We start from the raw sequence: 13,012 nt of genomic DNA on the forward strand, positions 1-13,012 counted from the left end.
TTCTTCCATAAAGTTTTTGTTTTTACCATCAATATAGCTGTTTTACAACCCATGAGTAAGTAAAATTCAGACTTTATAGTTAAAATCCGGTTTTCCAGTTTCATTTCTCTTTAACCCAAGGATTTCTTGGATCATATCTCTCTTTTGTGCCTATAGTGTAAGGTTCAAAAGGGTTTCGATAGTTGGGTGCTGTGGCTGTGTTCGCGGGGAATTTTCAGGTTTTGATTGGTAAAGTTTTTGATGTGTTTATCGTAGGTAAAGGTGAGGTTTAGGGTTAGGTTCTCATAGTTTGTACCTGTTTTCTGAATCTGGATTCTTGATCCATGCAACTGTTTCAGCCCGTTAGGGGTTTTATTGGGTTGTTGAAAGTGTATAATTTGGTGAGATTAGGGTATTGACCACTTGAATTCACATGCCGGCTTTTCCTCTGTAGATGCCCATGTTGTTGATTTGAATTAAAGTTGGATTGTTGATTTGGTCCATGGGCTCAGCTGGGTTCTTTTTGATATGTATTTTGCATTCTGTTCTAGCTCTAACATGTGGAACCTTTATGATGTTTTACACCGAGAGATTTCAGTTGTTTAGTCATGGTATTGAGGTTGCAAGTAAGCTTCAAGGTTCAACACCTCATGATCAGCTCTTGATCCAAACCTCTGACTCCTTTTCTGGGTTGCTTTTGTTTTCTATGGGTTCCTTTTATTTATGGTAGCATTTGTTAAAGATCGAGAATTCCAGAGCTTCTTTGCTAAAGGGTGTGTTCTTCTTCATGTTTCAGTAGCTGTTTGGAGAGTTTACTTCGGAAGGGCGCTTGAGGATCTTGCTCATGATTTGCCTAGGCAGGTTGTTGGAATATTGCATTACTCTTTCATGGATTTTCTTTCTTGTGTATTCATGGAGAGAAGTATGATTAGTTAAGATTTTGCATTGCCGTACATTTGGATAAACAGTGTTTAGTGGATGAACTGTGAATTTGATGCCGATTGAAATGGTTAAATTTGAATAATAGTTTGTGTACATTCTGGGTTTAGCCTACTGGAGTTTCTTGCGTTTTTTTTAGATTGCAGGGTGAATCTTTACTGTTTCGGATATTTGGAGAGCAAGCGCAAACTAGATCCGGGTTATGGTGGTGCATTGCTCTGTTTCTGATTTGGAACATCCTTCATGCAAGAAACTGGGATTGACAGTTCACTTGAGGATTTGAATATGCTTCATTTCTGTTTCTTGTTAGCACACTTTAATATGTTCCTTTTATGTTTGTCATTCAATGAAATTTCCTGTAAATTCTCTTCATCTTTAATGAAAATGACAAGAAAATATATTCACAACAGCTTTTTCTCACTTTGTTAAATCTTGTTGCTTTGTGTTGTTCAACAACTTTGCTGGGCATGAACATCTTTATGACTCACCAGATTCACATTGCAAACAAAATGTAATTCCTTACTTTTTCCAAAGCTAAGAAAGAGATAAAATATTCTCTTTTCTATCATCAAGTGAGAAAAAGTCAGTGCTAATTGGCAGCATTCATATGCAAGCAAGTCATTTTCTTCTCTAGTTTTCCTTTAGCTTCAGCTTTGTTGGATTCCTATCTGTTATCTTTTAGCTGCTGTGGCGGTGGCACTTTTATTCTTTTGCTTAGCAAATAACCAGAGCAACAATTGCCACTGATCTGTTGAGTTGCTGTTCTGCCTAGGGTTGATTGGTTCCGGAACTCCACATTTTTTTGAAGAACCGGAACCATTCCGGGTACTTGGGTTAACTTTAATACCCCATACTTTTAAAAAATGACAAATACACGTCCTAATAATTTACAAAGTGTTACAATTCAGTCATGGTTCCTACCTAGTACCCGTATCTTGGTTTTGGTTCCAATTCTTGATTCCAGCACTGTAGAACCAGAACCAAATTTGAGAAATCGGTTCCAATTTTTTTAGAATAGAACCAACGGTGGGTATTTTCCGGTTTTGGTTCTACCCTTTACACATGTTCACCCTTAGTTTTGTCACTTGTCATGACATTTCAATACTCACCGAATGGTGTGTCCGTAGATGCTATACTCCCCTTGAAGCCCTTAGTGAGTCTTAACCCAACCTAAACAAAGGTGTTTAACTCAGAGAACAAAGACCCAAGAGAGGAGGCAGAAGTGCATGCGTGAGAGCATATGTGTGTGAAGCACCTAAGGCCGCACTGTTCCTGAGGTATTGAGTTGATCCGTATCACAAACGTTCAGCGTTTACTCAATAATAGCAGTTATAAATTAGTTCATACAATAAAAAATTATAAATATTTTTTTTAATCTCTTGGAACTGTATGCAAAACGCAATCATTTTTTTTTTTTTGTTTCTACTATTTATCTACATGGGCCAGAAGCCCAACAGCCAAATATAATTTAATCGACCCGAACTCCGCCCATTCCACTTCTATTACTTTTCTTCCCTGGTCGGTTGTTCACAACCTAAAACCTCAGCCTAAGGTTTAATTTTTCAGGCGAAAGTTCAACTGTGAGTCTCGCTTCTCTTTCTCTCTTGAGCCAGAAGGCACTTCTGTTATGTTATTTAATGTGAAAATTTTATATATGGTTGCTTTTATCCCTTTTTACGGTCTCTTGCTTTATGGGTTTGTGTTATATCCTCTGTATATTTGTTTATATGGGAATGATTTAATGTAAGAATTGCTGCAAACTCACCGTATTTATGATAAAATCTTAATGGTTGCTGTTAAGATTGATAGTTTTTGAGTAAATTAAGTATGTGTTTGTTTGTTGAACTAGATTCCCGATTACTTAGTTGAAGAATGAGGCTTTCTTATTTTTTGCGTAGTTTCATTGATATCAGTTCAGTAGGTGAGGTTAGATGACATCCATTTAAGTGATCTTTTCTGGAAAAGTTTGGGCGTTTATTTAGTTTTTGGATTCCTTGCTATCGTATCATAACTGTTTTTTTTTTTTTTTAATATGGCTTTCTAGGTTTTTGGTTTAGCAATTTCTCAAACTTTAATCAATGAATATTGTGTTGTTATAATTCTGGAAGTTCATCATTTTTTTGGTCGTCTATGGAATGAATTGTTCCTTTCTTTATGTACTGTATTCTTTAGATGCCTTATTTTTTTAGGTAAGATTGCGGGAAAAAAATTGGTGTGCTTCTTATGGTTGAAAATTTTCCAGATTTCTTATATTATTAGATTGATACTGCTGGTCAAGGGTTTGGGGTGTTGATCTATAGATATGGAACTCAGTTTTTTTTCTTTCTTTCTCCTCTCTCTGGATGGTGGGGGTATGTTTGATCCTTTTACTGGAAGAGCATGTACTGGACCTCATTCTGAGATTCAGTTGTTTCTTAGAACCATAGTTAATCTCTTACCTCATTACCAGTTTTTCTAGAGAGCCTGCGAATAAGGCCTCTTTTTATTTTCCTTGACACAGTTGATCTATTAGAGGATTTGCAGTCCTGGTGTGTATTGACTCTTTTTTATTATTTTAGGGGAGATATTATTTGCAAGTAAAAGATCGTAGGAAATGAATTGGCCAAGGGGTATATGGAAAAGACCTACAAAAAAATTTGGGAAGGAAAGTTTGAAGAAATTTTTGATTCTTTGTCAGTGATGCCACATGTTATTATGGTTGATCATTTCATTTTCATGTCTTTTTGACTAGGTTTTTGTTGTTTTCACTACATAATCAGCTTACTTTTTCTGTAAAGAATGGAAACCAACTAAAAGTACAAAAATACCATACTTTATGAGCCCATAATCATCCATAGATTCGGATTTTATGTATATTAATAAATATTTGTTTGGTTAGAGCTTTAGTCAACATATTGGAGTTTATCCACCATGCTGTCTCAAGCTTATTCTCTGCTTTGAATTGACACACCTTTTTTTTCTTATTATTTCTTCTGCTAGCATTCTGAATTCTTCGAGTACTTGTGACAATGGGTGGACTGCCCCTGCAAGATGCTTCTTCTACCTTAGCTTTGCCGGGGTCTCAGCCAAACCAAGGTTTGGCAATCGTAAAACCTGACCAAGAGTCAAAGCCAAAGAAGAAGATCTGCTGTGCCTGCCCTGAGACTAAGAAGCTGAGAGATGAATGCATTGTGGAGCATGGTGAAGATGCTTGTGCAAAATGGATAGAAGCTCATCGCATGTGCCTTCGTGCTGAGGGCTTTAATGTTTGAGATTAATAGAGGTAGTTTTTACAATTCAAACCAGATGGGTATACCAACATTAAAATTTTACAATTGCAGATAGCAGATTATTTGCAAAAGAAATAAAGCAAGAAATTGGTATTTGACTTTTGAATGCAATACTTGTATTTTATATGATTTTTGTTACCTTTATAAATAATTTGAATTGAAAGAGGATGAAATACATTGACACAATTCTTTTTGTATTAGTGTTCATCTTATACCTTATTGGTTTTCCTTATATCTTTGTTGTTAAATCTTAATCATAGGCTATGTTGGATGTAACAAAAGTTAGATGCATACTTAATTCATCTTAATTTTAAGCATAATTTTTGGTTGGTTATAGAACTCAGATCATAACATTCACCTTTCATGTGTAATTTTCTTCTTTATAGATCTTCCTCTAAAAAGATCTTCCTGCATTGATTCTGGTTATTATGTTGATTTGAGCTTCGAACATGAAGTTAAATTTATTAATCAAGAGACTACTATGAATTTCACTTTGTTTTGAAGCAAACCAGGACTGAATTGACTCCTTGGTTACTCTTTTACAACTGCTAACACAGCATATGCCAAGTTACTTGTGGTCTCTTCAGCCCTTTCTAGAGTGCATTTGTCCAAAAATTTCTGGGAAAAAGAAATTCAGTACATTGGAACTTGTTCTTTTTGCATTTCTTTTACTTTTGGACCTCTGTCTCATACTGCATTTAGTGATTATCCATTATATTTAGTGATTATCCATTATATGGCTATGGTGTTAGAGTATCTCCAAATAACTCTTTATATGATTCAAACTCTTTATTATAAAAACTAAAAAGTCTATCTATTAAAAACAAAAGTCTAATAGACTCTTTATCTTTAAAATATAAATTAGAAAGTGAGTTTGACTCTTCACATTTAGAGAGTTAAATTTGACTATTTATCCTAATTTTAATTAATAAATTACAAGTTCTTATGTATTTTATTTATTAATTCTCTCTCCCATTAAATCTCTTTTTTTAAAATAAAGAACATCTTTATTAAATTTAAAGAGTATTGGATATGAATAAAAATTATATTCTTTATATTCAAAAATTAATGAAGATGCTTTTTAAAATAAAGAACACCATTGGAGATGCTCTTAAGTTTCACTCTCTATCATAATTTTAATTAATAAACTACAAATTTCTATGCATTTTATTTATTAATTCTATCTCCTATTAAGTCTCTTTCTTGAAAATAAAGAGCATATTTATTAAGAGCATCTCCAATAATGCTCTTTATTTTAAAGAGCAAATAAAGAGCATCTTTCATATAAATAAAAAACATCTTCATTGATTTTTAAATATAAAGAACAAATTTTTTATTCAAATCCAATAAACTCTTTAAATTTTAGGAGAGAGAATATATTTTTTCAAGAAGAAAATTTAATAGGAGAGATAAATCATAAATAAAATATGTCAAACTCACTCTTTAATTTATATTTAAAGAATAAAGAGTTGTTAGACTCTTGTTTCTATAGATAAACTCTTTATAATAAAAAGTTTGGGTTATATAAAAAGTCATTTGAAGATTCTCTAAATTTAAAGAGTTTATTGAATTTGAATAAAAAATTTGTTTTTTATATTTAGAAATGAATGAAAATATTTTTTATTTATATGAATGATGTCCTTTTGGAATAAATAACATGTAGAACTTTTGTGGCCGACCCTGACCCTAAACAATTGGCATTAAACTTAAAGAGGAAACTTGCATAAACCAATACAGCAAAACTAAACCATTTTTCAGTATGATCTTCGTTTTAGTTTACCCTAACGTTGTTGATAAATCAGGAGTGGGTTCTTGAGGAAGCCAGTTTCTCATTATATATGTTCTATATATTTTTTGGCTATTTTTCTTAAGAGTAATTATCTCTTACCTCCCCTGAAGTTCAAGGAAATATCAACAAACCTCTAAGGTATGAGAAAACATTAGTAACCTCTCTTCAGATTTAGAAAATCATCATTTACCTCCTTTTGACCATAAAATGTAAATGATGATTTTATGAGATCTCAAGAGAGGTAGTGATGATTCTAATACTTTAATAAGGTGTTGTTGATATTTCTTTAAACCTTAGTGGAGATAAGAGATAAAATGCCTTTTCCTATGATGATAGTTTCCAATAACAACTTATGACTCAGTTTCAGGATCGCTTTGATTTAATTATAGTCAATATTTTAATTTTGGTCAAGTAAAGCATGTCGGTGTTTGATAAAATCTTTTTTAATAAATTATTTTATTAGTGACTTTGTTAGGTTACTTATTGTGGTTAATTATGAAGTAAAGAGAGGCAAGGGAGAGCAGAGTGTATACTAATAACAGCAATACATTAAAAACCACAAAAGGCCAAGGCCATTACATGATTATGGAAAGGAAATACAAGTATGACTGACACACTCACACACACTTCACACGTGTTATTATCAAGGATTACATTATTCCAACAATTTCAGTCACTTGAAATTATTGTTAAACATAGTATTTAGATTAATGACCACCACAAGTGCAGTCCACGCAAGCGCAGCTGGTGCCACACTTGCACCCGTCGTTCTCAGCTGCCGCCGGAACGTCCATGACAATAGTGGTGGTGTAGCTGCAAGAATAAGAACCAGTTTGTATCAGCTCATGCACCATGACCAAAACCAAGAATATCAAAGAGAAGCAAAAGGCTATGATTGGACCCATAGGGAAGAAAGTACCTCTTCTCAGTCTCAACGAAGTCAGCAACATAGCTGCTTCCCTTCTTCCTGCAAATCCGAAAAATTTGCTACTGTAAGTAATATGATCACGTAACTTTCAAGCAATAACTCAAGACATTTTCAGCATGCAGCTACATGCAAACCTCTATTTCCCATTAACTTACTTAACAGGAAAACTATTTTGTATCGATGAGGATTCCTCCAACGTTAAAAATGGTGTTGGTATATACAGTACCTCCACCAACACATGATACAGAGGATTTCCTCTGACGCTAAAAATGGCGTCGGTTATACAGTACGTTTACATCATATAAAAGAAGCAAGACAACGGACCAGCTATTTGCTTCATAGCATGATCATCAGCTCAATAACAAAACAAAGGCACGAACTCCAAACAACATGAGCTCCGAAACCATGCACAAATAAGAACAGCGTAGTTCTCATTGATGATCAGTTCAGTAGGTTGAGGTTAGATGACATCCATTTAAGTGATCTTTTCTGGAAAAGGTTTGGGGCGTTTATTTTAGTTTTTGGATTCCTTGCTATCGTATCAATAACTGTTTTTTTTTTTTTTTAATATGGCTTTCTAGGTTTTTGGTTTAGCAATTTCTCAAACTTTAAATCAATGAATATTGTGTTGTTATAATTCTGGAAGTTCATCATTTTTTGGTCGTCTATGGAATGAATTGTTCCTTTCTTTATGTACTGTATTCTTTAGATGCCTTATTTTTTTAAGGTAAGATTGCGGGAAAAAAATTGGTGTGATTCTTATGGTTGAAAATTTTCCAGATTTCTTATTTATTAGATTGATACTGCTGGTCAAGGGTTTGGGGTGTTGATCTATAGATATGGAACTCAGTTTTTTTTCTTTCTTTCTCCTCTCTCTGGATGGTGGGGGTATGTTTGATCCTTTTACTGGAAGAGCATGTACTGGACCTCATTCTGAGATTCAGTTGTTTCTTAGAACCATAGTTAATCTCTTACCTCATTACCAGTTTTTCTAGAGAGCCTGCGAATAAGGCCTCTTTTTATTTTCCTTGACACAGTTGATCTATTAGAGGATTTGCAGTCCTGGTGTGTATTGACTCTTTTTTATTATTTTAGGGGAGATATTATTTGCAAGTAAAAGATCGTAGGAAATGAATTGGCCAAGGGGTATATGGAAAAGACCTACAAAAAAATTTGGGAAGGAAAGTTTGAAGAAATTTTTGATTCTTTGTCAGTGATGCCACATGTTATTATGGTTGATCATTTCATTTTCATGTCTTTTTGACTAGGTTTTTGTTGTTTTCACTACATAATCAGCTTACTTTTTCTGTAAAGAATGGAAACCAACTAAAAGTACAAAAATACCATACTTTATGAGCCCATAATCATCCATAGATTCGGATTTTATGTATATTAATAAATATTTGTTTGGTTAGAGCTTTAGTCAACATATTGGAGTTTATCCACCATGCTGTCTCAAGCTTATTCTCTGCTTTGAATTGACACACCTTTTTTTTCTTATTATTTCTTCTGCTAGCATTCTGAATTCTTCGAGTACTTGTGACAATGGGTGGACTGCCCCTGCAAGATGCTTCTTCTACCTTAGCTTTGCCGGGGTCTCAGCCAAACCAAGGTTTGGCAATCGTAAAACCTGACCAAGAGTCAAAGCCAAAGAAGAAGATCTGCTGTGCCTGCCCTGAGACTAAGAAGCTGAGAGATGAATGCATTGTGGAGCATGGTGAAGATGCTTGTGCAAAATGGATAGAAGCTCATCGCATGTGCCTTCGTGCTGAGGGCTTTAATGTTTGAGATTAATAGAGGTAGTTTTTACAATTCAAACCAGATGGGTATACCAACATTAAAATTTTACAATTGCAGATAGCAGATTATTTGCAAAAGAAATAAAGCAAGAAATTGGTATTTGACTTTTGAATGCAATACTTGTATTTTATATGATTTTTGTTACCTTTATAAATAATTTGAATTGAAAGAGGATGAAATACATTGACACAATTCTTTTTGTATTAGTGTTCATCTTATACCTTATTGGTTTTCCTTATATCTTTGTTGTTAATTCTTAATCATAGGCTGTGTTGGATGCAACAAAAGTTAGATGCATACTTAATTCATCTTAATTTTAAGCATAATTTTTGGTTGGTTATAGAACTCAGATCATAACATTCACCTTTCATGTGTAATTTTCTTCTTTATAGATCTTACTCTAAAAAGATCTTCCTGCATTGATTCTGGTTATTATGTTGATTTGAGTTTCGAACATGATGTTAAATTTATTAATCAAGAGACTACTATGAATTTCACTTTGTTTTGAAGCAAACCAGGACTAAATTGACACCTTGTTTAATCTTTTACAACTGCTAACACAGCATATGCCAAGTTGCTTCTGGTCTCTTCAGCCCTTTCTAGAGTGCATTTGTCCAAAAATTTCTGGGAAAAAGAAATTCAGTACATTGGAACTTGTTCTTTTTGCATTTCTTTTACTTTTGGACCTCTACCTCATACTGCATTTAGTGATTATCCATTATATGGCTATGGTGTTAGAGCATCTCCAAATGACTCTTTATATGACTCAAACTCTTTATTATAAAGAGTTTATCTATAAAAACATTGGACTCTTTATCTTTAAAATATAAATTAGAGAGTGAGTTTGACTCTTCACATTTAGAGAGTTAAATTTCACTCTCTATCATAATTTTAATTAATAAACTACAAATTCTTATGCATTTTATTAATTAATTCTCTTTCTCATTAAGTCTCTTTTTTAAAAATAAAGAGCATCTTTATTAAATTTAAAGAGTCTATTGGATTTGAATAAAAATTATAGTCTTTATATTTAAAAATTAATGAAGATGCTCTTCAAAATAAAGAGCACCATTGGAGATATTCTTAAGTTTCACTCTCTATCATAATTTTAATTAATAAACTATAAATTTCTATACATTTTATTTATTAATTCTCTCTTCTATTAAGTCTCTTTCTTGAAAATAAAGAGCATATTTATTAAGAGCATCTCCAATAATATAAAGAGCATATTTATTAAGAGCATCTCCAATAATATAAAGAACATTTTTCATATAAATAAAGAGTATTTTTATTGATTTTTAAATATAAAAAACAAAAATTTTATTCAAATCCGATAAACTCTTTAAATTTTAGAAGAGAGAATGTGTTTTTTCAAGAAGAAAACTTAATAGGAGAGATAAATCATAAATAAAATACGTAAAACTCACTCTTTAATTTATATTTAAAGAATAAAGAATTGTTGGACTCTTGTTTCTATAAATAAACTTTTTATAATAAAAAGTTTGGGTTATATAAAGAGTCATTTGGAGATTCTCTAGATTTAAAGTGTTTATTAGATTTGAATAAAAATTCTGTTCCTTATATTTAGAAATTAATGAAGATATTTTTTATTTATATGAAATATGTTCTTTAAAATAAAGAGCACCATAAAACTTATATTTAGAAATTAATGAAGATGTTTTTTATTTATATGAAATATGTTCTTTAAAATAAAGAGCACCATAAAACTTTTGTGGCCGACCCTGATCTTAAACAATTGGGCATTAAACTTAAAGAGGAAACTTGCATAAACCAATACAACAAAACTAAACCATTTTTCAGTATGATCTTCGTTTTAGTTTACCCTAATGTTGTTGATAAATCAGAAGTGGGTTCTTGAGGAAGCCAGTTTCTTCTCATTATATATGTTCTGTATATTTTTCGGCTATTTTTCTTAAGAGTAATTATCTCTTACCTCCCCTGAAGTTCAAGGAAATATCAACAAACCTCTAAGGTATGAGAAATCATTAGTAACCTCTCTTCAGATTTAGAAAATCACCATTTACCTCCTTTTGACCATAAAATGTAAATGATGATTTTATGAGATCTCAAGAGAGGTAGTGATGATTCTAATACTTTAATAAGGTGTTGTTGATATTTCTTTAAACCTTAGTGGAGATAAGAGATAAAATGCCTTTTCCTATGATGATAGTTTCCAATAACAACTTATGACTCAGTTTCAGGATCGCTTTGATTTAATTATAGTCAATATTTTAATTTTGGTCAAGTAAAGCATGTCGGTGTTTGATAAAATCTTTTTTAATAAATTATTTTATTAGTGACTTTGTTAGGTTACTTATTGTGGTTAATTATGAAGTAAAGAGAGGCAAGGGAGAGCAGAGTGTATACTAATAACAGCAATACATTAAAAACCACAAAAGGCCAAGGCCATTACATGATTATGGAAAGGAAATACAAGTATGACTGACACACTCACACACACTTCACACGTGTTATTATCACTGATTACATTATTCCAACAATTTCAGTCACTTGAAATTGTTGTTAAACATAGTATTTAGCTTAATGACCACCACAAGTGCAGTCCACGCAAGCGCAGCTGGTGCCACACTTGCACCCGTCGTTCTCAGCTGCCGCCGGAACGTCCATGACAATAGTGGTGGTGTAGCTGCAAGAATAAGAACCAGATTGTATCAGCTCATGCACCATGACCAAAACCAAGAATATCAAAGAGAAACAAAAGACTATGATTGGACCCATAGGGAAGAAAGTACCTCTTCTCAGTCTCAACGAAGTCAGCAACATAGCTGCTTCCCTTCTTCCTGCAAATCCGAAAAATTTGGTACTGTTAGTAATATGATCACGTAACTTTCAAGCAATAACTCAAGACATTTTCAGCATGCAGCTACATGCAAACCTCTATTTCCCATTAACTTAAATAACAGGAAAACTATTTTGTATCGACGAGGATTCCTCCAACGTTAAAAATGGTGTTGGTATATACAGTACCTCCACCAACACATGATACAGAGGATTTCCTCTGACGCTAAAAATGGCGTCGGTTATACAGTACGTTTACATCATATAAAAGAAGCAAGACAACGGACCAGCTATTTGCTTCATAGCATGATCATCAGCTCAATAACAAAACAAAGGCACGAACTCCAAACAACATGAGCTCCGAAACCATGCACAAATAAGAACATAGCCACAACATAATAATAATCGAATCATAACATAAATTACAACAAACGGGTCGTGCTCAAAAGTTTAATAATATGGAGATACGAATCACTTACACACACTTGGTCCTGTCAGCGCAGTCGCAGTTGCCGCAGTCCGACATGTTGTTGAACTTCGAAAAACTGAAACTTGAAAGTGTTTTTGAGTAAGCTGATGAATTTGTATGAATGCTTATATCTCGAAGCGTTGCAGCACGGCCCGTATTTAAAGGGGAGGGGAGAGGCGGTGCAATTGGATAGTGTCAACTTCACCTTGGGCGGCGGGCCCAGCTGGGCATGAGAGGAGCACACGCCTCTCGAGGAAAAGTCTAGAGGAATCTTAATAATGGAAGATGTTTGGCTTCGTTTCCTCCTCTCATGTCAACTTCTCTCCTTTTTTTTTTTTTTTGCCCTCTTTTTAGCTCAAGCCTTAGCCTCTCTTTTTTGTAACAGGGACGTGACCACCATGATAATTAACCTCTTATTAACTATATATTATACTAATTAACTTTGAATTTATATAAATGAAATTCTAAATCTAAGTTTAGCTTATGATTTATTTGGAAATGTCTTCCTAAACAGGTATTTTACAGAGAGTCATCAAGGAACTCCCTCAATAAATGGTCATTAATTTGATTTGACTGGATTATATCTAGCTAATTAATGAAAATTTTAAAGAGGTGGCGTATGGAATTTATTAAGGGTCAAAATACAGTAAGAGAGTACAAAACTTTAAGATATTGGGCATCGAATTAAAGATATTGCGTATCCAAGTCACATATATACAAGCAAATTTTTGAAGGTATCGATGGGATAGCAAGAAAAAGAAAAATACCAGGCTCTAATTAATGGCAGGAAAAAATAAAGAAAAGATTCTCTCGAATTGCAATGCAACCACATACTAATCGCGTAGTCAACTACGATTTTTAGATGTATTATTTAAGAGGTCTTGAGTTTGATTTATCTTGACTTTTAAGAGGAGTGGATTCTTACCTACTGATAGTTTTAGGGTCCTAAAAGATTAGTTAAAGTGCACATAAGTTGGTCCGGATATCCTGATTAACAGTTTCAGAATCGTAAAAGATTA

General features: G+C 33.2%; 3 protein-coding genes and 1 long non-coding RNA gene across 4 annotated transcripts; 3 read left to right on the forward strand and 1 right to left on the reverse strand.

Annotated features, from left to right (window-relative positions):
- Positions 1-481: 481 nt before the first annotated feature.
- On the forward strand, positions 482-1,146 carry LOC116107616. Its single transcript, XM_031393907.1, has 3 exons — positions 482-605; positions 710-901; positions 1,058-1,146. The coding sequence occupies exons 1-3, from the start codon at positions 482-484 to the stop codon at positions 1,144-1,146; spliced, it is 405 nt and encodes a 134-aa protein (XP_031249767.1).
- A 1,238-nt stretch (positions 1,147-2,384) lies between these two features.
- LOC116107622 (cytochrome c oxidase copper chaperone 1-like) lies at positions 2,385-4,365 on the forward strand. Its single transcript, XM_031393915.1, has 2 exons — positions 2,385-2,498; positions 3,898-4,365. Exon 2 carries the CDS (start codon positions 3,927-3,929, stop codon positions 4,167-4,169), a length of 243 nt encoding a protein of 80 aa, XP_031249775.1. The 5' UTR covers positions 2,385-2,498; positions 3,898-3,926; the 3' UTR covers positions 4,170-4,365.
- Positions 4,366-6,504: 2,139 nt separating this feature from the next.
- On the reverse strand, positions 6,505-6,980 carry LOC116107624. Its single transcript, XR_004124500.1, has 2 exons — positions 6,896-6,980; positions 6,505-6,789 (listed from the first exon to the last, which is right to left on the reverse strand). It is a non-coding gene; the product is annotated as an uncharacterized LOC116107624 (long non-coding RNA).
- A 734-nt stretch (positions 6,981-7,714) lies between these two features.
- Positions 7,715-8,888, forward strand: LOC116107623 (cytochrome c oxidase copper chaperone 1-like). Its single transcript, XM_031393916.1, has one exon. It carries the CDS (start codon positions 8,450-8,452, stop codon positions 8,690-8,692), a length of 243 nt encoding a protein of 80 aa, XP_031249776.1. The 5' UTR covers positions 7,715-8,449; the 3' UTR covers positions 8,693-8,888.
- Positions 8,889-13,012: the final 4,124 nt, after the last annotated feature.

The sequence above is a fragment of the Pistacia vera genome, unplaced genomic scaffold, assembly GCF_008641045.1.
Source record: "Pistacia vera cultivar Batoury unplaced genomic scaffold, PisVer_v2 Contig543, whole genome shotgun sequence".
Lineage (NCBI taxonomy): Eukaryota > Viridiplantae > Streptophyta > Magnoliopsida > Sapindales > Anacardiaceae > Pistacia > Pistacia vera.